The 26,182-nt window shown below is 39.0% G+C and overlaps 2 protein-coding genes and 1 pseudogene across 2 annotated transcripts; all 3 read left to right on the top strand.

Moving 5' to 3' along the window:
- Nucleotides 1–18,969, top strand: part of LOC127453361 (myomesin-3-like) — an 82,634-nt pseudogene extending 63,665 nt beyond the window's left edge.
- On the top strand, nucleotides 7,150–7,664 carry LOC127453243 (myomesin-3-like). Its single transcript, XM_051719492.1, has 2 exons — nucleotides 7,150–7,384; nucleotides 7,470–7,664. The coding sequence occupies exons 1-2, from the start codon at nucleotides 7,267–7,269 to the stop codon at nucleotides 7,598–7,600; spliced, it is 249 nt and encodes an 82-aa protein (XP_051575452.1). The 5' UTR covers nucleotides 7,150–7,266; the 3' UTR covers nucleotides 7,601–7,664.
- On the top strand, nucleotides 18,591–19,502 carry fabp10a (fatty acid binding protein 10a, liver basic). Its single transcript, XM_051719690.1, has 4 exons — nucleotides 18,591–18,657; nucleotides 18,819–18,991; nucleotides 19,223–19,312; nucleotides 19,452–19,502. Exons 1-4 carry the CDS (start codon nucleotides 18,591–18,593, stop codon nucleotides 19,500–19,502), a joined length of 381 nt encoding a protein of 126 aa, XP_051575650.1.
- Nucleotides 19,503–26,182: the final 6,680 nt, after the last annotated feature.

Raw genomic sequence — 26,182 nt, 5'->3', positions numbered from 1 at the left:
AGCAGAAATTATGTAATCATTTAGTTTAAAAAAAACAAAAAGAAAGTCCCTTTTAAGGCTGCGTGGGGCTCAAGTGATTTAGGGAATCCTTTATGTGAACTAGTTCATTTACATGAACAAACTGAAAGAACCGAGTCACTAAAATGAATCCGAGTTCCCAACGCTAAATAAAAGGGTTTATTTTAACTGGGTTTGTTTTTTTTTACATTAACTGTTGAAAAGAAATGATTCACTCGATGTTAAGCACAGCTAAATATGAAATTGCATAAAATGTATTTATCTAACATATCTAAGCATTCTTAAGATACATGTAGATAATGTAGGTAAGATGCATTGAGAATCAAAATAGTATAAACCAGCAGTCATCGTCGACCCTCTCTCTCTCTCTCTCTCTCTCTCCATTACTGTAGATGTTCCATCTCGTCTGTCACCCATTGTTCTGAACTGCACCGAAGCAGAGATGGTGATTGGCTGGAGAGCTCCGGCCAATCACAAAGGAGACCCTGTGCGCGGCTATTACCTGGACCAGAGAGAGAAATCCCAGAGCACCTGGACAGAGGTCAACGTCCAACCAATTAAAGAGAGAGTATACAGGGTGACAGTGATCTTTCATGACACCAGCTCATAAAATCAAACTCTAGAACACTCAAAGGAATAGTTCCCCCAAAAATGACATTTCTGCCATAATTTATATAGTTCCAAACCCTTGTGCCTTTCTTTCTTCCATGGAACACAAAAGGAGACATGTTAAAGAATCTCTCTTTAGCATACAACAACAATTGAGGGCCAAAAAAGGACAAAAAGCACCGTAAATGTATCATATGACTTGGAATATAGTGCACGATTCGTATGGACCGATTGAGAGCCCCTGGGCACAATATTGGGTTCAATATGTGGCAAAGAATAGCTTGAAAGTTCATTTTGTGTTCCACAGAAGAAAGTCAAGAAGGTTTGAAACCACATGAGTTTTTTATTTTTCTGTATACGATTCCTTTTTATAATGAAAGCTAGTTGATACATACATGAATGAAATATTAGGAAAAAACATTTTTGAATTTTGGTCACTTTGGTAATTTTTCTGCTGATGATTTTAATGTACTCAACATAAAATAGAGTACAAATTGTTTAATGATTAAATTATGCATTTGCTTGCATGCTGTTTAAACAACTAATGACAAGTGTGAGACTCGCTTTAATCATAAATGGTGTTTATGGATCAAAATTTCATTACAACCACAACCATTTTATCTCCTACAGAATACAAAATAAAATCGCACAGTTCAGTGTTTTAAACTATGCATTATCTACATTGTACTGGGTCGCTGCTAGGGCGTTGCTAGGGTATTTTGGGTGCTTGATAAGTGGTTGCTTACTGGCCCATCTAAAGAGCCCACCCTAAAATCTCTATTTTATTCTGGTCTCTAGATATGACTCGTGTCCCTCCTTCAGTGCAAATCTATGGGGGGTTTTTCAACAGCCATAAGTCTGATCACTTGGTAAAGTAATAGGGCTATATTAATAATAATACTTGTCTAAAAAGCACCACTAACCCAGATAGCACATATACATCTCCCAGATATCTGTTTTAGATCTTTTCATCTGGAAAGCATCACAATCTAATTAACATCTGCTAAACATCTTAAAAACATCTGCTGAATGTCTTATTGACATCTGAAAGGAGACATCTTATAGACGTATTGCAGATGAGCAAACAACATAAAAAAATACATCTTCCAGATGTAAACACACACATCAAATATACGTCTGGGTGACGTACATCTCCAAGATGTCTGTTTTAGATCTTTTCATCTGGAAAGCATCACAATCTAATTAACACCTGCGAAACAAATTTTGGGGGGCCTGGGTAGCTCAGCAAGTAAAGACACTGACTACCACACCTGGAGTCGCAAGTTTGAATCCAGGGTGTGCTGAGTGGCACCAGTCAGGCTTCCTAAGCAACCAATTGGCCCAGTTGCTAGGGTGGGTAGAATCATGTTGGGTTAACCTCCTCGTGGTCGCTATAATGTGATTCTCGCTATCGATGGGGCGCATGGTGAGTTGTGCGTGGATGCCGTGGAGAATAGCGTGAAGCCTCCACACACACTATGTCTCCGCGGTAACGCGCTCAACAAGCCACGTGATAAGATGCGCGGATTGACAGTCTCAGACGCGGAGGCAACTGAGATTCGTCCACCACCACCCGGATTGAGGCGAGTCACTACGCCACCACGAGAACTTAGAGCACATTTGGAATTGGGCATTCCAAATTGGGGAGAAAAGGGGAGAAAATCCCCCCCCCCCCCAAAAAAAAACATCTGCGAAACATCTTAGATAGATCAGATTTACAAACATTAGAGATCATAAATGTCTCAAAGACATCTGCTGAATGTCTTATTGACATCTGACAAGAAATGTCTCCAATACATATTGCAGATGAGCAAACAATGTAAAAAATACATCTTCCAGATGTAAACACACACATCAAATAGACATCTGGGTGATGTACATCTCTGAGATGTCTGTTTTAGATATTTACATCTGGAAAGCATCACAATCTAATTAACATCTGCTAAACATCTTAAAAAGATCAGATTTACAAACATTAGAAATCATAAACGTCTCAAAGACATCTGCTGATTGTCTTATGGACATCCGAGAGGAAACGTCTCACAGATGGATGGCAGATGAGTAAACAATGTAAAGAAATACGTCTTCCAGACGTAAACACACACATCAGATAGATGTCTGGGTGATGTACGTGTGCTATCAGGGTGAAATATTTAGTCTGACCTGCTGATATGAACAAACACTTCTCATTTCACTGAACCTTGGTTGAAAAAGATCAACAATAGTGCCAATCCTCTATCTAGGCATGAGTGCACAGTGCCCTCTGTTGGACTGAATTGGCTGCCACGACAGCATCATGTCTCTTTCTATTAAGATATCTCCTGAAAAAAATTTCTTTGTGGGGTTGCTTTGTACAAATTGCTCATTGGATGACTCAATGTCCATTATGTCAGTTAGAATGCATTGATCTTTACACGCAGTCTGTGGCCGTTGCATATGAATCCAACGTTAATGATTTTTGCCAGAGACACCACCTTCATTGAGCAGTCAGGAACACATTCCACCTGCCCGGACTCATTACAGAGCATCTTATATGTGAGCGATGAGGAGCTCGACCAGCAGTGTTGCCAGATCTCGCAAGAGAAACAAGCAAACTGGAACTGATTAAGCAATACAGTATACGGTGGAAAACATAACCCTGATAGCACACATACATCACCCAGATGTCTATTTGATGTGTGTGTTTACATCAGGAAGACTTATTATAAGACATCTACCATATAAGACATATGTCGATAAGTATGTCTTGGATGTCAATAAGACATTCAGTAGATATCTTTGAGACGTTTATGATTTAGAATGTTTGTAAATCTGATCTTTTTAAGATGTTTCGCAGATGTTAATTAGATTATGATGCTTTCCAGATGGAAAGATCTAAAACATCTCAGAGATGTACTCTGTGCTATGTTGTTGCTATCTGGGAAACAACAGATTAAACAAAGCTAAATCGCAACTTGCGGCAAAATTGTGTAATTTTAAATGCATTATATGCATTTCTAAAAAAAACAATTATAATATTTCATTGATGGTTTGAAATCTGATTAAAATCAGTCCAATCAGATTTAATGTAGGGGTGTTTTTCATCATTCATTGTGTGCGATGGGTTGTTACGACAGTGTTTTTTTTTTTAAATGTATTTATTTTTTTATTTGGAATGCCCAATTCCCAATGTGCTTTTAAGTCCTCATGGTCGCGTAGTGATTCGCCTCATTCCGGGAGGCGGAGGACGAATCCCAGTTGCCTCCGCGTCTGAGACCGTCAACCCAGGCATCTTATCACCTGGCTTGTTGAGCGTTACCGCGGACACATAGCACGTGTGGAGGCTTCACACTATTCTCCGTGGCAACCACGCTCATCTCACCACGCGCCCCACCGAGAACGCCCCACATTATAGGGACCACGAGGAGGTTACCCCATGTGACTCTATCCTCCCTAGCAACCGGGCCAATTTGGTTGCTTAGGAGACCTGGTTGGAGTCACTCAGCACGCCCTGGGATTCGAACTAGTGAGCTAGCAAACTCCAGGGGTGGTAGCCAGCGTATTTTACCTCTAAGATACCCAGGCCCCCACTGTTACGACAGTGTTGTAACAACAAAAACAAGATGTTGTCATTAAAAAATGGATGATAACTACCAGGAACAACGACCAGGAATGCAGGTCAACCCTCCGTTCAACAGCACTTGTTCTGATTTAGATACAGCCCTCGTTATAACAAAAAAACATCAATGGCGAAACATCCATTGATAAAGTCACATGTTTGGTGAACCTACGCAAGTTTGCAAAGTTACTATGACAACCATTGTGGGCATGCCAGCCAAACTGACTGCAATCTTAACAGAAAGAAACCAGATCTGGCCTCATATAACTTGCAGTTTGAAAAATTGGTCTAAAAAAATCATATTTAAGAAAAAAATCTGATTTCTCCTGCAGTGTGAACAAAGCAGTGGCATTGCCGAGGGTGAAGAATGTTAGAGATAATTTTTTGACTTGAAATATATATTTATAAAATAGTAAAAAAATGCATAAATTCTGCTTTCTGAAAGTGTAAAGGAACTGTTTGAATCCGGCGCCTTTATGTTGCTAAGAAAATTTGGAGGAAAAAAAACTTTGGCCCATCCATTTTTATTGAGGCCCACCCAGAAGTAATTTCCTGGCTACACCCTTGGAACAAAGCTGAAAATAATTAATAAAATCTCCTCTCTTGTGTGCACACACACACATAAAAAGCATGCATTTAAGGCCGAAACATACTCTACATCGGTACGTGAACACAGACGCTTCTAACTATACGCAAGATCGATTTTGTGCGTTTTTGCATTCCAAAATGTCAGTGCATATCATAACACAACACAAATACATGTTGTATTCTCAGCGTTGCCACAAGGGGCGCTATAGCTTCTACAGTGGGTTCTCTTTCACGCTAACTACGTCAGGGCGGAGCAACAATTTGAAGAAAATATTGCTGAGCAAGTGAATTAAAGTCAATGTATTTCAAGCAACTTATCTGAATAATAACACATCCAGTTTAATGTAACAGAAGTTTTAAGGTAACTCTATCGCCCCCTTTAGTATTGAGGTTTGGGGTTTGTTACCGACATAGTAATGCGTGTTGGCAATGCGGTTGGCATCTGCATTCGCATACTTGTGCAAAGTATGCCTCTGGCCTTACACATTATTGGGGATGGGGAAGTGCTTGGAAAACCAAAAACAGGATAAAAACAGAAACAATGAATTAATAATGACATTATGTAGAGTGGCTCAAACAGTAGGTGGGGATATTTGACAACAGTGATTAGTGGCGGGTTACATTTTCGTGTGTAATGGAGGCCAAATACCAGCAAGCTCAAAAACGCGACTGTATTCTGGAAATAAGCCCAAGAAAAAAAGTTGCAACTTTGCATATTTATAATATACATACAATGTCTCCCACACTTCACTGAAATTCCTTCACTCTTCCCGAGGACAGACTAAAGGACGTATGCCATCTAGTGGGCTCTCTCTTTCCCAGCAGTCCGTGTTGACGCTCAAGAGATTTGAGCTCCCAAATGAAGCTTTGATTTGATAAGAGGATTCAAGCAACAGTTAATCACGAGTCTAACGGCTCTAGAACGGCTGTATTCCTAAATCCAATCCCAATTACATGTGGCTAGGTGGCCTCTGGTGGTGATCTTTGCTCCTCATTACAGAAGAACAGGTTTAGACCAATGTTTATCGGATAAGTAAGTCTCTGGCTAAATGGCCCTCAATGTAGACATCAGCTGCCAGATCAGTGCACCAGAGCGTGCTAAAGATAAAGGCTTCACTGAGATAAAAATGCATCTTATATCCAGATGTGCATGGAATTTGTGCCTGCAGTTTTCCACAGAATTGGAACGCACGTAATTCGAAAAATTCTACATATTGTTTGCCTTTTGTGTGTACGTTTATTTATGCATTTATTTATTTATTTGATAATGCTTTCACCCTTCATAACACATTTTCTTAATTTTTCTAGTTTTGAAGAAACATTTTCTCGAGAAGCAAAATTGCATGTGCTATTAACTTGTTTTCAGAGAATATCTTATTATCTCAACTTAAATTGTTATTGTAAAAATAACTAGAATTTTTATTGTAAAAAATAGAATCTGAAGAAATTGTAACAAGAAATTGAACTGTTATTTTATTTATTTTAAGATACATTTACTTGAAAAGCAAAATTGTGTGAGATATATAAACTTGTAATTAACTTGTAAATAACTTGAAAATTACTTGAATTGTTATTTTATTGGCAAATAGTTTTAAGCATTCATTTAACAAAATTGACTGCGGTTTATGCTTATAACAAGAAAGAATTATTAGTCAACTGGGTAAGAAAAATAAATTTAATTCAAAATATATTCTCTTGAAACAAGTCTTAAAGGGATAGTTCACCCAAAAATGAAAATTCTCTCATCATTTACTCACCCTCATGCCATCCCAGATGTGTATGACTTTCTTTCTTCTGCAGAACATAAATGAAGATTTTTATAAGAATATTTCAGCTCTGTAGCTCCATACAATGCAAGTGAATGGTGATCAGAACTTTGAAGCTCCAAAATCCACATAAGGGGAATATAAAAGTACTCCAGATGACTCTAGTGGTTTAATCCATGTCTTCAGAAGTGATATGATAGGTGTGCGTGAGAAACAGATATTTATAGTTAATATTTAAGTCCTTTTTTACTATAAATTCTCCTCCCTGTCCAGTCAATTTCCACTTTACTTTCACTTTCTAGACGCCAGTTAGAGAGAGAGAGGTGCATGCAGCCGACAAACGTGTGCATTCTGCGTTGGGCCGGGAAGGCCAACAGTGTGAGCGACACACAGAGCTGTGTGTGTGTGTGTGTGCTGGCAAGTGTGTGCTGAAAAGCAGTTTTATGTTGTGTCCAAGTGAAAATGTGCCTAATTAAAGTCTTCCGTGAACTGTTCACCCGGCGCCCACTTCCTCCTTCATAGGGAAGGCAGAGATCTGCCACACTGGTGCCGAAACCAGTGATCTGGATGTGGAAGACGCTGCCATGGAGTCCTCGCCACTGGCTGAAGAACGCAATGCCGAGGAGAATCCCGATCGATTACATTTAATGCCACAAAAGCTTTGAAATCTGAGTGACTTCTCTTCGTATGATTGTCGATCAGGTTTCAGGTCTACAAGCAGGCCAGACGTACCGCCTGCATGTGTCTGCTGGAGTCGGAACACCTTCGCTGAATTCTGAGCCAATCAGAGCGCAGATTAATGCAGGTCAGCTCACTGTTAATCTGTATAATGATTTCATTCTGGTTTCACTGTGAGCTGCTTTAATAATCTGTGTCTCTATTACCACCAGGAACCAAAGAGATTGAGATCGGCATTGATAATGATGGCTTCGTCTTCCTGAGATTTGAAGCCTCTGAGACGACTGACAAAGACTTTTTTAAGTGGAATAAGAACTACACAGAATACATCGATGCAGAATGAGCCCACTTGGAGAGCAAAAGCAACAGATGTTTACTCAATATGTCTTGATTACACCTAAGGGTGCCTGCACACTAGAGTTTACACTGCATCAGAAAACACTGCAAATCGTTCACTTCAGGAGAATGGTGTACTGTGAAGATGCAGAGGAAAAACGCAAGGGTTTGCAAAAGTGACTCTCTGTCATGTGACCAATAGTTGAGAAACGTTTGGCTGTGGTTGTAATGGAATACAAGATTACTACTTATTGAATACAGTGCAGTACGTGGGTGTTTCTTCAACTTTGTATTAAAACAAACAGATTTAAACTTTTTTCTTTTTGTTATACTGTATGACGGTCACATTAAAACTCAATTGTAAACTTCTTACAAGGCCTTTATCATTTATTTTTGGCTTTTTTTTAAACATCTTTTATGAAGTGATGCACCGAATTGAAAATTCTTGGCCGAAACCGGAAATGTAAGTGCAGCGTAGTTCTAGCGGGAAGATTAGCAGCTGTACATCATCGCACCATTAGCTAGGTAACTCCCAGCCAATCACATGTAAGCCATTGCTTTATAAGTCTGCTCACAATCTATCACATTGCTGTTTCAGTGTGCTAACACGGCAACCTCCACCACCCCACCACCACCAGTTGAGTCCCGTCGCCCCTGCCTCCTATCTCCGGCAGGATATGACGGTTCCGAGTACAACTTCTTCGGACTGCCAGACGGGGCTTTCGCCAAAGAGAGACATTATATTTCTGTTTTATATTCATCAAATAAATGTCATCTTGAATTTCACTCAAGTCTACGAGTCTTCCTGATAGAACTGAAAATTCTGGACACACTCGGATGAAAAACCGAAAAATTTTAAAGTAGACTTTGTTTCAGTTCTAAATGTTTTGCCTATTATTAGGGTTGCACCAAAACCACTTTTTCTGTAACTACACATTTCATTATAAAATAGAGTTGACAGAAAAGTATTACTTATTAAAAATGTGCAGACTATTAAGAAAACTGTTATTTGTAACTACTCTACTGGAAAATGCAGCCGCAACATTTACCGCAATTCTAGTAAAAATGAAGTGAACATGAAGCCAGTTCTATTGGCACATTGTTATTTAATAATATCTTCTTCTACTTTCGGCTACTTCTGTTAGGGGTCGCCACAGCGGACCATCCGTGATTTGACTTGGCACAGGATTATTGCCCATCCTGATACAACCCCCAGTGGCTGTGGGACTCTCACTCACACCTACGGGGCAATTTTAGAGCCTCCAATTCACTTAACCTGCATATTTTTGGACTTGTGGGGGAAACCGGAGCGCCCGGAGGAATCCTACCTGAACACGGGGAGAACATGCAAACTTCATTATTATTTAATAATATAATATATTATTATTTTCATGTTGTATGTGGACCTAGAAGGTGAAATGGATTCATTACTGGATCTCTTTGTGTTCAGTTATTTTTAGAGATATCACATCACTCAATTTAAATATTATTGTAATTTGTAATAATTGTTATTATTGTTAATAATAATGATAGTAATAATAATAATAATTAAAGCTGCAAGCAGCAATGCGGATTCCTCCTCAAAACTGAAAATTATGTAAAAATTGACATGGTAGAGACATGTACTTCACACATGTACACAACATTTCATTAATTTGTTATTAAACATTGCAAGAGTCTTCATATGAACTGGTGATTGAATCAAAGTATCGGTTTTATGACTGGCGGATTTGTAAAGCATTATTTTAGTGTTAGCGATAAATAATAGTAAACTGTAATTCTGTCATCTTTTGACATAACAAAGTGAAATTTTGCACAGTACTTCAGAGTGATGTCATCTTGAAGCCTGTTTGGTTGGAAAAAACATTAGTCAAAATGGCATTAGATTTTTTGGACATATGGATATTGAGACAATGTGGACATTTACATAAATGCGCACCTTTCTGTCATTTTTTATTGTATTCATTTTTGCTAAATATCAAATTGAAAGACATGTATCCTACACATACATACAGAGTTTCAAGTCAATTGGAGCTATGGTTCAGGAGGAGTAGATTTTTGTAATTTTGGACAAATTTTATTGTACTGGAAAATCCATCATGGTGGACTTTATGGGTTCTAGAGGCTTTTTTGTTCCTCATGAGAAATGAAGCATATATGCCAGGTTTCAGAAATGTTGGACTTATGGAGTTGAAATGGCATCACTTTGAAAATGGACAAATTGGGGCGTGGCCTGTAGCGCCACCTATACGCTCACATGGGCCATTTTTGGTGTGTTAGTTACTCGTGGCCTGTAGTATCAATGTGCCAAATTTCAAAACTTTTTACCAAGGAGATCTTGAGTTATTGGGCAATTTAGAGCTAAAGGAATAAGAAGAAGAAGAATACTAACAAAAACAATAGGTTTCCTCCTACTGGAGGAATCCTAATAATATAATTATATTATATATTATATATTAAATAATATAATTTTTTAACTTTAAAAACTTCTAGACTTTATTTTTATTTTATATTTTAAAGTAACGGGTTCTGTTAAAATTTTCAGCCAAGATTTTCACACGAAAATCAACAATTGCTCTTTATGCCATTTTTGGCAGCTGAAATTTTGGTGCATCCCTACTATTACACATAGATTTTACAGTTGTATCCTCGTACCAGAACCAGACTTTCTGTATTAAACTATGAAAATTGTTGGATTAAACAAATGATAAGATTGTGAAATGTTTAATATGACTTTACTTTCTAGAAATTCATAGTGCTGAAAGTGCCCAAAGTTGAAGAAACACCCATATACTGAATAATACCACATGCTATTTAAAAAAATTAACAAATAAGTGAAACAGTAGGCATTATTCCACAATAAACATTTCAAACAGTAGTGACTTTTTCTTTTTTAATTAAGTCTAATTTTGTGTTAACAGTTGTTAGTCTTATGATGAAATGAGTCAAGAAAGAGATGTCAGAAATCACAGATGTAATTACTTTCAGACCGGTTCATTCATCACACTGGAAATGCACAGAGAAACGTTGCATACTGTGCTTGGTATACATGCAATATATCAATATATCTTTTTGCTGCAACACACTTTGCATCATCCGTTAACCAATGCAAATTTCAGGTGGGTTCAGATGAGCTTTCAGAAATCCAGTTTGCTGTATTCCTGCTTGATATCAAACTGACCCGGCTTTTTACACAGCCTCAACACCAATCACATGCATAGTGCATTCCTGTCTGTCAAACACTCCGACAGAGTTTTCTCTAATGTGTGTGCAATCTTAAAATATATTTAATTCGTTTATAAATCAAATATAAATATACGTCATCTGTCTCACAGGTCTGTTCTCACCTTCACTGATGCCTCGGAGCAGGACTTGGGCCATTACACGGTGGAGCTGAACGAAAACCCAAACATCATCTCTAGCTTCACTTTCACTGCAGAGGGTAGACATTCATTTCTATCTCTGGATAATGTATGACCTGAACACGGTGGCAAAAGACCATGTGCATCTATATGTTCAGCACCAAAATTTGATGTATAGCTCGTCTTTTCATAGTGTGACCCAAGTATTTTTTCATAATTTTGTCGTTGATTGATGTTTTGCCCCAGACCATGTTTTGCGCGATCTAAGCATTATCGCACTATGCATAGTAGCCGGTGTGACAGAAGACTGACTATATCTGTCAGATATCTTGTATGTATAAATTGCACAAATCAAATAATCTTTCTCGAACTTCAAATACAACAAGATTAACTTGAAATCTTTTTTGCAACGGTTTCTATCATTCTGACAGCAGCCACCACTGCACCGGTATTTTCGTCTTGATGGTGTGGACTGCAAGAGATTGCAAGAGAAGTTGACTTTGCAACTGTGCCGTTTTCATCCTCAGATCTGGAGAGGCTGACAGAAGTGAGACAAATATGACAAATATACATCAGAAACTGTGTTAATGTGTTGAGAAAATTCTGACACATATTTAACCCTTGTGCATCAATTAAAAAGTTACTCAGATGTCCTTAGAGGACAAAACTGTTCGTGTCAAAAAAACGGCCATAATAATATTATATATGAATATCATTTTCCACTTTCAATGAGTTAATTTTTATAACCAACATCAGTCCTGATCATAACTACCAAATATTCATTCATGTTCAGGATTTTAACCTTTTAAATGCCAGTTTGTTTATATAATGCCACTGTTGTTTTTTTATGAAGAAAAAAAACACAAAAAATGAATTATTTTCCATATACTAGATGCTAAGCTTTTTCTTTTTTTTTTGGGGATTATCGCAGTCTGGGATATGTCAGCGATTAGCAACAACATTGACTTTGATGCATTGTTATTTTTTGTGCAGTGTCAGATAAAAATAAAATAAAAAACTCACTCAGGACCTTAAAGGACAAAAATGTCAGCGTCAAAAAACTCAAATTTGAGTTGTTTTTTTTGTCACACCACCACAATCCATCCCAATTTTTTGTGTATGTGTAGATAGCAAATATAGGAAAAGTCACCAAATCTCATGCCACTGAGATGAAGGAAACCATGTTTTTCAAGATGTTCAAAAGGGGTCATTTTTGACCCCAAAGCTACATGAGGGTTAATGACATACAAGACAGGTGGTGGTCTTGTACGGCCCCTGACATAGAGGAAAAAAAATCTATCTTTAATTTAAAAATCGACATCGGGATCATTCAGTTGAGGATCGTGATTGATCAGAAAATCTTTTCACCCAGTTCGGTGTCTTGACTCATCTTGATTCTCCATACTTGAATGTACAGAAGCGTGAATGAGATTTCAGGGCTTTGGACATTCTCTGAAACTGGTGAACTATTCCTTTAGTATTTTGCATGCATACTTTAAACGAATCTCTGATGTATTTAAGTGGTTTGTATATCCTCTCTCTCTGTGTCCGTGTGCTCAGGGATCGCTCTGAAGTCCAGCTGGCAGGTGGACGTATCCGAGCAGGGTAATGTGCGTCTGTGGCTGCAGACTGAAGCTTTGAGCAACGCAGCGGCTCTCCGACTCATCCTCATCCTCACCAGCACCCGAGTAACCAGCTCTTATCAGAATTTGTGTCATCCAATCAGATTTCGACATTAATAAAGCCATCTTCATGTTTCTGTTGATATAATGCTATCTTCCATCAGCGTCTCACTAAATCTGACTTGTCGTCTGTGGATTTGTGTCCTGCAGGCTCGTAAGATTAACTGTGACAAGACAAACAGTCTGGTGGAGATCCCGTTTGATCAACTATCGAAAGAAGACGAGGGCTCCTACACCGCCCAACTCAAAGACCAGAACCAGTTCACGCTGGTGTTTGTGGACAAGTGTATGTTTATCATGTTTACCTGTAACATTAAACAATGTCTGTCTCATGTCTGTCAAACATGTTGAGTGATCCAAACATCATCTGCAGCCTGAAACTGAACTTTTGATCTGATTTTAGGAGTGAATGCACTTAGCTGTATAGAGAGCTATAGGATGCTCCCTTGCTCCCTATTTAGTGAATGACTTAACCTCCAGTGTGCTGTCTGTCTGCACTGGTCTCAGAACAGTTCAAACTGCATCTTATTTTCATCCTAACTCCATATAAAGCCTTTGAAAGCAACATTTTTTCAGCTCGGATGCACCCGTTGATTCTCAATGTGAAAAAACACAGTAAATATATAGGAATCTATTTACTAATATTAATGAATATAACTGTATTGTACATTAACCTCTGGAACGCAGGCCCCATAGACTTCCATTGTAATAGTTATTTTTGCTTATATTTAAGAAAATAATTTTCTGTTCTAATCCATTTTTTCTATAGATGTTGTCGATGGAGCCTAACTCGTATTGAACCGGGAACGTTCCTTTAACACACCAGTTAATGGCTTCTAATTGCCTGTTAGAGAAATAAATCCTTCCACTAATCTTTCTGGCACTGGTTGATTAAAGGGCTATTAGGGCGTAATTATCCCTGGAATAACGCTGACCCGTGTTATTTGTCATAATTGCTCAGGTGACAAGGAAAGAGACAGGTGCGTACAGAGCTGTAGCGTCCGACGGCAGAGGAGAAAAAGAGAGCGTACTGGAACTACTAAATGATGGTGAGACCATTAGAAACGATTACTATTTGGGGTTTTAAATTATTACTCATCTGAGATTAATGATGACCCATGTTAATTCACCACCTGGTTTTAAAGGGATAGTCCAACCAAAAATGAAAATTCTCTCATCATTTACTCACCCTCATGCCATCCCAGATGTGTTTGACTTTCTTTCTTCTGCAGAACACACATGAAGATTTTTAGAAGAATATTTGAGCTCTGTAGGTTCATACAATGCAAGTGAATGGTGACCAGCACTCATAAGCTCCATAAAGCATATAAAGGCAACATAAAAGTAATCCATATGACTCCAGTAGTTAAATCCATGTCTTCAGAAGTGATATGATAGGTTCAGGTGGTATACGGGTAAATATTTAAGTCATTTTTACTATATATCTCCACCTTTAACCAACTCCAACCAGTAGGTGGCTGAATGTGAAAGTGAAAGTGTAGATTTATAGTAAAAAGGATTTACATATTGATCTGTTTCTCACCCACACCTATCATATAGTTTGTGAAGACATGGATTAAACCACTGGAGTTGTATGGATTACTTTATGCTGGCTTTATGTGCTTTTTGGACCTTCTGAGTGCTGGTCACCATTCACTTGCACTATAAGGACCAACAGAGCAGAAATATTCTCCTGAAAATCTTCATTTGTGTTCTGTTGAAGAAAGAAAGTCATACACATCTGGGATGGCATGAGGGTGAGTAAATGATGAGAGAAATTTCATTATTGGGTGAACTATCCCTTTAATGCTGAGAAATTAATTGCATGTATATAACACTGATATCAAGAGGTGTACTAAATATACCAAATTCTACTAATATGATACTTTGTTTTTATTTTCCCAGAATTTGACAGACTCTTGCAGCACTTGAGTAAACAGTGTGGTAGGTTGATTAAGTTTTTTAGACTTTTTTTAGAAGATCATGTAGCTGCAGTGAACGTCTCCTGTACTCCACAGCGCTCTCTGCTGGTCCCGTGTTTATTCAGTGCACTGCACAGGGATTTAAACTCTACTGCACACTGAAATATTGTCTGAACTATATGAAGACCAGCCGGCACTTCAAGTGAGTCTTTCAACGATGACTACTAAGATATACGTTTTGAAACATTGAATGTTTTAGCGTTTACAGATTGGCCCCATTGACTTCCATTGTAATTGTCTCACTGGAACCTAGATTTTTGCTTTTTGTTTTAAAGGAGGGACAAGGGGATCTGGGTAGCTCAGCAAGTAAAGACGCTGACTACCACACCTGGAGTCACGAGTTCGAATCCAGGGTGTGCTGAGTGACTCCAGTCAGGTCTCCTAAGTAACCAAATTTGCCCGGTTGCTAGGGAGGTTAGAGTCACATGGGGTAACCTCCTTGTGGTCGCTATAATGTGGTTCTCGCTCTCGGTGGGCTGCGTGGTGAGTTGTGCGTGGATGACGCGGAGAATAGCGTGAAGCCTCCACATGCGCTAGGTCTCCGCGGTAACGCGCTCAACAAGCCACGTGATAAGATGCGCGGATTGACAGTCTCAGATGCGGAGGCAACTGAGATTCATCCTCCGCCACCCGGATTTTGGGCCCAATTCCCTCCGCCACTGGGAACTGGGCTTTCCAAATTGGGGAGAAAATCCAAAGAAAATAAAAGGAGTGACAAGTCAATTTATTTTTGGGGTAAGCAACATTATGCCACAAATGCTGTCGACTGAGCTCAACTTGTATTGAACCCAGAATATTCCTTTAAGTAAATACATCAAAGTTGATAGTTGAGAATGAAACATCTATTGAGCTGAAAAGAGCAACAACCTTCTGAGCAAAAACAAAAACAGTTGCACTTATATTCCAATCATTTGTGCTTTTTTATTTGTATTTGTGTCACGTTTAGTGTCTGTTTTACCTTTGATAGTTTCATATTCTCCCTGTGACAGAGATAAGAGAATTGACCAAGAGGAACGGACGAAGCCTGGCAGCAGTATGCAGAAGGTTTGGATTGAGATATTTGGCCCCACTGAAAACGATAAAGGCAAATACACCCTGGAGATGTTTGGCGGCCAGGAAACACACAGAAGCTCGTTGGATCTGTCTGGACAAGGTACAGCAGCACACAAACAATATAAGAATCATGCAAACAGCTGGATTATAATGAAAGAAAATGAATCTCTCTGAAGCAGAGCATCATTTTGTAGCTTTTGCAGATGCTTTTCTGGAATACCAGAGACTGAAGTAAGTGGAGACATTTTACATTTTGAGTTTTTAAAATAAGGGTGTTTATTGACTTAATCAATATGTGAAGTACAAAGAGCACAATTATGTTCATAATGGCATATTATGCATACTAGTTTTGTGTTTCCAGTGTGAAGGAATGAAACGCCAGCAATAACTGTGATTTTTAACATCTCTTTCTTGACTCATAATTTGACAACAGTACAAAAGTGCAAGACAATTGGTCTTATTTTGCTGGATTTGTTAGTGCACGGTATTCCAAAGGAGAACAAAACTTCAACTCTCACTATAAATCATGTCACTATGGAGGACTCGGGCATCTATAGCGTCTTCGTACGTAAGTATGGATCGCAGACAGTGCTTGTGGCCGTCAGTGTGTATAAACATGGGGAAAAGCCTTGTGCGGATGCAGTGGAGATGTAAGCAATGCCACTGTAAACGTTGGTTGTTGTATGTGTCCAAAATGAACTAATCGCCAACTGAGAACATTCATCTGTAACCATTTTATCTCAATGTTTCTAAATGAAACCATCAAGGCATAAGTGGACAGCAAACTTTGTGTTTATTGTATATTAAACAGAATGTTTCCAGCACAATTATTATAGGCTACTGATTTTTATCCACTGATTTATGTATATACATATATGTATCACCAACTGAGATTTCATAATCGCAAACTCATGTATAATAATTATGCAATCAGAGGGTGATTCTTTTAAACAGATAGAAAGCAAATAGTCCACAGTGTCATTCACCTGTCATGTTTAAACAGTCTAGTGTTTCATCGGGTGCCTTTTACAAAATGTAGTCTAAGACGATCGAGAGGCAGAGCTACTGTAGACACGTGTAAAATCCATGTCTGTGTTCAGTGAGCTCAAATAATACCTCTTCAAGAGACTAGGAAATGTGATATGTCCAGTCTGTAAATACATTGTGTTTAATGAATGTGTTATTGGATTATTTTAGCATATTCTGTGCTGATTTTGCAGAACTCTGTGGTTTGTTATCGCGAGTAAAGGCGCAGTACAGTATCACCTTTCCAGTGAAAAGTGTATTGTCCAAATATTCCACAGTATGCATATTATATCTTAACTGGGGAACAATGACAATTAACTTATTTTGGGGGCCTGGGTAGCTCTGTGGTAAAAGACACTGACTACCACCCCTGGAGATTGCTAGTTCGCTAGTTCGAATCCCAGAGTGCTGAGCAACCAAAATTGGCCCGGTTGCTAGGGAGGCTAGAGTCACATGGGGTAACCTCCTCGTGGTCGCTATAATGTGGTTTGTTCTCGGTGGGGCCCATGGTGAGTTGAGCGTGAATGCCGCGGTGGATGGCATGAAGCCTCCACACGCGCTATGTCTCCATGGCAACGTGCTCAACAAGCCATGTGATAAGATGTGCGGATTCACGGTCTCAGACGCGGAGGCAACTGGGATTCGTCTACTGCCACCTGGATTGAGGAGAACCCCCCCCCCAAATTTTTTTTAAAAAAAATAAAAATTTACTTATTATGTGAGTGCTACAACAGTGCACAATGTCTTATCCAGTTTTCATGAGCACTCTAATTCGAAGTGTAATTTTTGTGCCAGCTTATGTGGGCATGGGTGGGAGTGTTTGCATTATCTGTGGGTATTTGCACGCTAACTATGGATGTACTGTATGTAAATGAAGCGGTGCGATTTGCTATTTTCCTGAGAAAGAGGTAATTGCGCGAAGATGTTTCAGTACCACGTCTGTTTTCAGCGCAAAGTCTAAAATCAGTTTCTGCATTTGCAGTTTGGAGTCGAAAACAAAGTAATAAACAGATGCAATTAAATATTTAACTTTGGAAAAGATGCGATGATGTCTACGCAGGGGCTGAATCAGTTGTTTATTTGAACTGATTCATTACAACCATCTGAACGAACCGATTCACTAAAACGATTTTGACATCCCAACGCGCTGTGTGAGTGAACTGGCGAATTGTTTATTTTAACTGGTACATTTACACAACAATAATAATACATTTTAGCTTATTTTTTATGCATTTCAATTTCATAAAATTCAATCAAGTTGAATTGTTTTATTAATTTAATTTAGTTAAAAATCACACATAGTTTTATTTTTTAAGATTACGTAATTTTTTATGGAATTTTGTTATGAAATCGAAATGCGTAATTCTTGAAAAATAAATAAATGCATTTGCAGTCAACAAGCATCCAGCATACATGGAAACTCCTTCGAAATGGTTTAAAAATAAGTTGCACGAGAGAATGCGCAGAACTGGAATCTAGAAAAAAGCGTGGCTAATTTGAGGAAGATTGTTTTGGTTTGTTCTAACATTTTCTGCGCACTACATCATTCTAACACTTCCATTTGTGTTATTTTATATTTTTGATGACTTTACTATAATTCTATAAAGTGGCAAATAGTCCAAATAAACTAGGTTTTTTGTACTATTTCAAACTATTTTGAAAGAAAATGCCCTGATCAGTTTCCAGCACCTGAAGACGGGCATTACCCCACAAATGATGTTATCGAACTCTGGGTTGTTCAAACAGAATAATTTTTTTTTGTTGGAAAAATTAATGATTAAACTCACAGTTGAGTATAAGTACCTGGGTGACATCCACAGCCTCCTTACATTGTGTTGAGCTTCTCAAAGCTGTCGAAGGCTCTTGCCGGAGAGGTCGAATCCACAGCAGACATGGCCTTCCATGGAACATGGCAGGTGTACGTTCAGGAGAACTACGAGGAGTTCCTCAGAGCTATTTGTAAGTTCTTACGTCCGAGAACACATTTGACCGGATTAAATAAACAGAACTTTGGGATAAAGTGGAATATGTCATATAATTTCATTTGAATTCTCTTTTCTCTTGGCTGTCAGAGCCATGATTGTAGGTCTCTCAGTATTTGTATTTTTCTATTCTCACAGCACTCCCAGAAGATATCATTAAGCTGGCCAAGGATGTCAAACCAGTGACAGAAATCCAACAAAAAGGCAACGACTTCACCATCACATCCAAGACCCCTGGGAAGACCGTCACTAACTCCTTCACCGTTGGCAAGGAAGCTGAAATCACCACCATGGACGGCAAGAAGCTCAAAGTAATGAATTGACATTTTATGTCAAACTGTACGTGCTACAAAATTTTTGTTTTTTTATGTATTTGAAAAAACAATTGCACTTTGCCAAAGTATTATGATAGTACTAAATATTTAATGGTGATTAAGTATAAATTCTTGGTATTTTTTATACTTCTGATGGCACCACATCCAATAAACATGTATTCCCTTTGACTATCTCTGTAGTCTTTGATTGTTTCATCTTGTTTTCAGTGCATTGTCAAACTGGACGGAGGAAAGCTGGTGTGTCAGACGGATCGATTCTCTCACATCCAGGAGATCAAAGGAGGAGAGATGGTTGAGGTTTGTACTAAGTGCTGATAAATTTAAGGAGTTACAGTATACTAACTAACAGGCCATGCAGTATGTGCTCATCTAGGCCCATCTTTGAAATGCAAGCACATCTGATACTAATATTATCTTTTCTCTGTTTATTTTTCAGACTCTGACAGTAGGAGGAACCACGATGATCAGGAAGAGCAAAAAGATGTGAAGTGGCTCCTCAAGCTGACAGTCTGATTATGATGTCACCAGCTATTTAAATAAATCTCTGATATATCAAAATATGTTTCATGTGTGTTTTTGTTTCTTTAAACTGCACACAGGGTCATTCATCACATATGCAACACAGCAGAATATCACACCAGCATATAGCATACTGTATATTGTAAAGTATCAGGGAAGCTACTTTGAAATAGTTACTATCAAAAAGTTGCTAACAACATGGAAACGATTAAAGGAAGTGTATCTTTTAAATACCTATAAGGTATTTATTTCTGCCATTGGGACAGTGGTTTATTTATCTGGAACAAAAACAGTGAATAGAAAAACAGCTAATATCATTCTAACTAAATTAAACAGTGGACAGAAATGCATACTAAATTAAACTAGAAAACACCCTAGTCCAAAAAAGGTGTGAAACAGCAACAATTATGCTAACTGCTTAATTTGCTTGTAACTACCCTTACAAAAATTGAGAGTTCACTGCAAATTTGCCCGATCGTAACTGTTGAGATAACCAGGGGTGAAATGGCCATAGGAAGAACCGCGACTTTTCCCAGTGGGCCGGCCGCGAAACGGGGCCAAACGGGGTGACGATAAGCTGCACATTCGCCACAGATAGTTTTCACATGCAAACTTGCGGCAAATTGTCCATTGTTGCCAAAGGTTTGCCGGAGCTTCACCACCACCGGCAAAGAGCTGCAAACTTCTGGCAAACATCTGTGGCGAATCACAAGCTCATTTGCATGTGAAAATAACAAGCGGCAAATTTGCGGCAAGTTAGCGGCTAGTTTAGACTTTTTACGTGAACTGTCCGAACAAACTGTTTCACTAAAATGAATTGGACTTCTCAATGCTACGCAGTAAATACTGTATGTGAATTGGTGAATCGTATATTTGAACTGGCTCATGCTGAATTAGTGAACAGTTCATTTTATTTGGAACGTCCAAACTAGCCAATTTTTTTACCTTCTCTAGCGCTCTGGACCTTCTGAGTGCTGGTCACCATTCACTTGCACTATAAGGACCAACAGAGCAGAAATATTCTCCTGAAAATCTTCATTTGTGTTCTGCTGAAGAAAGAAAGTCATACACATCTGGGATGGCATGAGGGTGAGTAAATGATGAGAGAAATTTCATAATATGATACTTTGTTTTTATGTTTATGTACCTAAATGACAATTTAGGTAAGCAAGTTTAATTACTGCCTCGGTTTGCTCGACTACACGCTTTGTGCGACATTGTGGGAAAAGTAGTTACACAGTTTTAACTGTGCGCGGACCTGAGCTGATGTTGTTTTGATCATGGCGAGATACACAAGGCCTCCAAATACCTCTCTCTTCATCAGAAATATCTCCGACCAGAGCAGGTTAATGTGTACTGGACTGTGGAAGAGAAATCAGCCCTGGATTTTACATAGAAACTGGCCCAAAAGTTGTTGAGCTGGGGGGTATCCTTTTATGAATATCGCGGCGCCATTTTGTGGCCCTCTTCATCCAGTCGCGGCCCATTCGGCATAACACGGCGGCCGTTTCAGCTTATCGCCACCCGTTCTGCCCCGTTTCATGGCCGGCCCACCGGGAACAGTCCCAGTTCTCCCTATGGCCAGTCTGCCCCTGGTTATCTCAACAGTTATGATCGGGACAATGCACGCTTTTTCTGGAAATCTCATTAAACTCTTAGCTCAGTGAAGCTACTTTGAAATGAACACATCTGATGCATCATTGTATGCCACTCATATTAACTTAAATTCATAAACTAGCTTACTAGTGCATGGGTTTCAATGTTTTGTGCTAGATTAATTCCAAATAAGCACTATAGTTGAGATGAAATGGAAGATAAATAAATGCAAGTGGTCAACCACTAGCAGATATATCGCCGAGGCCGATAAATCGGTTGATATTCTGACTTTTTCAATTATTGGCATTGGCCGATAAATTGTCCCATTTGGCTGTTTCTTGAGGGTGCTGGAAATCGCCTGCTTGCATGTGAAGTGTCTGAGACATGTAAATGACCAGTCATGCTTCGTTTTGCTGTTACGTGCCATCGTGTTACTACAATAATAGACCGGTGTGCAACACAGTCTCATTTAAACGTACTGAAAAGTGCTCACTTGTTTCATTCTCCCTCTCTCTCCTCAACAATTCCCTGTAACTTTGAAATGTCTTGTCTAATGATAAAAAGGAAAATATCTATAAAACTAATATCATATACAGTCTGCAAATATGAGCATATCTTGTTTAAACAGATGTAATAAACCAACCTCACACAACTTGAGCAGATCCAGCATCCTGTGGAACGCTCAGTTATATAATTCTAAAGCACATATTCTATCAGTCTCTCCCCAGCAGTTCCCTGCCACTTTTAACTTTCTTTTCTAATGATAAAAGGCAAATATCAATAAAACTTGTATTATATACCATCTGCAAATATGCAGATATCTCATTTAAATGGATGTAATTCATGAACCTCACGAAAATCCAGCGTTTTCTTCCCGTCGAACACTCATCTAATATCTCCCTCTGAAGCGTGTATCAGCCAGAATAAAAAACTTCAGGATCAGGATCAAAAGTTGCTCTCATTTACAAATCATGATGGTCACTACGTGACAATCCAAGCAGGCGATCCAGGCTGTTTAAACTGTCAGGAGATTGAGGCTCATGCTGGATCTGCACGAGTGTGTGAGTGCAACTTCAAGGCAGCGTCCGAAACCAGGAAAATGCTGCTTCCGGATGCTATATACAGAGGTACGATGAAAATAAGGTGCTTTTCAAACTGTTCAGAGACCAGTTTCCATAAGAGTTCCATTCATTCACAACCGATGTTAGTTAAGCCATTAACTGATTAGGCAGCAAGGTAGCAAGTCAGCTGCTTACGTTTTCGGATGCAGCCCAAGGTAAAAGCGCAACACGTGCACTATAAGTAAATGTCTTATTCATTGTGCTCTGTATGTACAATTGGTTTGATTCGGTATTTTTTGAGAAAATGCAATTGTTAATGCGCACATGCCATCTATGGTTGCTGGACTACTGTGTGTACTGCTATTTCCTTCTTTCTAATACATTAACAATTTCCTCATGTGCTAATAAATAACTAAAATTTGATGACTAAACAGAAATTTAAAGAAACTGCTATCTAACATTTAAAATGTATTATTTTTTAGCTTTGTGTGAAATTGAGTAAATATAGTGCTAAATAAGAGTTTAAATATTTTTTTGCAATTTTATGTTTATGTTATTTACTATATTAAATTGTGTGATATATCGGAATTGTATCGGCCTATCGGCCACCCTGCTCTCTGGATATTGGCATCGGCCAATTAAAAAACCCATATCGGTCAGTCACTAATAAATGCATAGCCTGTTTTATTTCTTGGTGACTGTTTTTATTGTAGCAGTGTATGCATACTGGCATGCATAGTGGATTGAGTTTCTTAAGCCTGTTATTGGATAGATAGACACTGTAGATACATGTATACTTGCATATGTAAAGAATAAGACAGTACAACAGCTTTCGGACACATTATGTACAAAAGTATGTGAGATTCTATTTTATTAAAAATTTATTTTTCTTTCTGCTCACGTAACCAGTCCTACTCAACCCACTCCGAGCGGGATTCGAACCGGCATCTCCGGCATGGGAGGCGGGCGCACTAACAAGGAGGCTAAAGCGCCTAGCATTTGTTGTTAGTGCGCCTCTTGAGGCCAGGTGAGTGAGGTTTACACACACTGCACAGCACATACCAGCTGGCTACCGTTACACTCACCCCCCTAAACCTCACTCCCATCCGGGTCACGGCACCACTGTAACCAGTCCTGCTCAACCTACTCCGAGCGGGATTCAAACTGGCATCTCCGGCATGGGAGGCGGGCGCACTAACAAGGAGGCTAAAGCGCCTAGCGTTTGTTGTTAGTGTGCCTCTTGAGGCCAGGTGAGTGAGGTTTACACACACTGCACAGCACATACCAGCTGGCTACCGTTACACTCACCCCCCTAAACCTCACTCCCATCCGGGCCACGGCACCACTGTAACGAGTCCTGCTCAACCCACTCCGAGCGGGATTCGAACCGGCGTCTCCTGCATGGGAGGCGGAGACGAGAAGGCTAAAGGCTACAGCCTCTAGTGTCAATCGCTATTGTGCCTCTCGATGCCAGGGGAGTGAGGTTTACACACACTGCACAGCACGTACCAGCTGGCTACCGTTACACTCACCCCCCTAAACATCACTCGCATCCGGGTCACGGCACCACTGTAACCAGTCCTGCTCAACCCACTCCGAGCGGGATTCGAATCGGCGTCTCTGGCATGGGAAGCAGACGCAAGGAGGATAAAGGCTACAGCCTCTAGTGTCAGTCGCTAGTGCGCCCCTTGATGCCAGGGGAGTGAGGTTTACACACACTGTACAGCACGTACCAGCTGGCTAAAGTTACTCTCATACAGAAATCTCATATGGCTATACTGTATATTAGGGGTGTAACGGTTCTCGGTAAAAAAACAAACCATATGGTTCGGGAAGCATTAGCACCGTGGTTCACCTCAAGTTTATTGATGCATCTGGAGCACAAGGTTTTGCGAAGAAAATAAAGCGTCAGATAGACAAGCTCCACTAATGCACCTGAATGGATCTGTAGATGGATACGCTCTGCCTGTGTTTCATGTGGGTCAACTTGATGACATCACTGTTCTGCACACGTTGTGTGTAGTTGAAAACGTCAAGTGGAGAAAACGAGTCGCTGATAGAGAAGCCCTGATTCGGACAGGCATAAAACAATAACTAAAGCCATTGGGGTGTTCACTGCCAACGATATGTTTCCCTACTCCGCTAACGAAGATGTGTGATTTCCAAATATGATTGAAACACTCGAGCTGCATCACAACATACCTCGTTTCCATTTTAATAGCAAAGTTCCTTCTATAGTGATGTACAGCTTCCAAATATTGAATATATGTGCAGTAGAGTTTGAAATGCATTTTATGTTGATGCATGTAGCGTAATAGTGCAGGTATTAAGTTAAAATGTTGATTTATTAATTAGAGAAAAGGACCCTGACAAAAATTAACCATGGTTTTACAACAGTAATACTGTAGTTTCCATATAGTAACCATGACAGTAACCATGTTGATTTTGTGGTACTATGTTTTTACTACAAATACCATAGTTAAACTATGGTTACTGTAAAACAATTATTTTTATTCAGGGCAAACCTGTTGAAGTGTATGTGACCAAATAGAGTATTCTTTCTTTGGATTTGGCAGTAATTTTTTTTTTTCTGAACATGGCAAATACCGAACCGTACCGAAACCGTGACCCTAAAACCGTGATACAAACCGAACCGTGAGAAATTTGAACCATTACACCCCTAATATATAAATATATAATAAATTATTCAAAAATACATTACAAATGCAATTCAAACAAAACAATTACTTGAATACACTTCTTCTGTGATGAACATGTTTTCAATTACTGAGTTTAAAGTCATTTTGATATTTTTTCTGGGGCTTAAATTAAAAAATGTCATGTGGTGCAACCATCCGGAGACAGAAAAATTCCCTGATGGCAGTGGCCTCTTTCAGCAGGATAATGCACCCTGCCACACTGCACACATTGTTCAGGAATGGTTTGAGGAACATGACAAAGAGTTCAAGGTGTTGACTTGGTTTCCAAATTCCCCAGATCTCAATCTGATTGAGCATCTATGAGATGTGCTGGACCAACAAGTCCGATATTAAAGGATCTGCTGCTAACGTCTTGTTGCCAGATCCCACAGGACACCTTCAGAGGTCTTGTGGAGTCCATGCCTCCATGGGTCAGAGCTGTTTGGCAGCACGAGAGGGACCTACATGATATTAGGCAGATGGTTTTAATGTTGTGGCTCATTGGTATATATTTAAAATTAATCACATGCATTAAAGCCGACAGCACTGATATATATATGTATATATATATATACTGTATATATCAGGGTCAGAAATTAAGGGAGGCTCAGGGCAGAAATGCAACCAAAAATGACAAAAATTATTGCCCCAGTATGGAAAAGTTCATAGTTTTTATAATCGATTTATCAAATTTCATCATTTCAAAATAAGAGTCCCCGGTGTGTTTTGCGCTTGTTTATACTACCAAATCATAATGTTTTCTGGTTAGTTTTGGGGTTTTGGTTGAACAATAAACTGCATCAGGGATTTTATTCATTTAGGACTCTTTGTCTGTGCCTGTCATAGTACATTTTTACATTCTATAAATCTATTTTAAAAACTATCGGCCAATTAATCAGTTATTGGCCTTTCCCACCAATACTCCACCACAGGTCGACCTCTATACTGTGTGTGTGTGTATATATATATACACACACACACTGTATATTAATGGCCATATATCAGATTTTTGTATGAGTGTATGTGTATTCATGATGCCCACTCCAAATATTAAATGTTAATTTTAAATGCAAATACATTAAATGCCACCATTTATCCATAGACCCGATATTGAAGAACTGATTATTTATTAATAAAAAGTATGAATATCGGTGTATATACAGTGGTGTGAAAAAGTGTTTGCCCCCTTCCTGATTTCTTATTTTTTTGCATGTTTGTCACACTTAAATGTTTCAGATCATCAAACAAGTTTAAATATTAGTCAAAGATAACACAAGTAAACACAAAATACA

Source organism: Myxocyprinus asiaticus, chromosome 15, assembly GCF_019703515.2.
Source record: "Myxocyprinus asiaticus isolate MX2 ecotype Aquarium Trade chromosome 15, UBuf_Myxa_2, whole genome shotgun sequence".
Classification (NCBI taxonomy): Eukaryota; Metazoa; Chordata; class Actinopteri; order Cypriniformes; family Catostomidae; genus Myxocyprinus; species Myxocyprinus asiaticus.
The sequence above is the reverse complement of the archived record's forward strand: the minus strand, read 5'-3'. Positions and strand labels throughout refer to the sequence as shown.

Bases quoted from the DNA above. Each gene is read 5' to 3' on its own strand.
- LOC127453243 (XM_051719492.1), top strand. From the start codon at position 7,267: ATGATTGTCGATCAGGTTTCAGGTCTACAAGCAGGCCAGACGTACCGC. The intron at 7,385-7,469 runs GTCAGCTCACTG...TATTACCACCAG, and splicing joins CAGAGCGCAGATTAATGCAG to GAACCAAAGAGATTGAGATC.
- fabp10a (XM_051719690.1), top strand. From the start codon at position 18,591: ATGGCCTTCCATGGAACATGGCAGGTGTACGTTCAGGAGAACTACGAG. The intron at 18,658-18,818 runs GTAAGTTCTTAC...CTATTCTCACAG, and splicing joins GGAGTTCCTCAGAGCTATTT to CACTCCCAGAAGATATCATT. The intron at 18,992-19,222 runs GTAATGAATTGA...TCTTGTTTTCAG, and splicing joins TGGACGGCAAGAAGCTCAAA to TGCATTGTCAAACTGGACGG.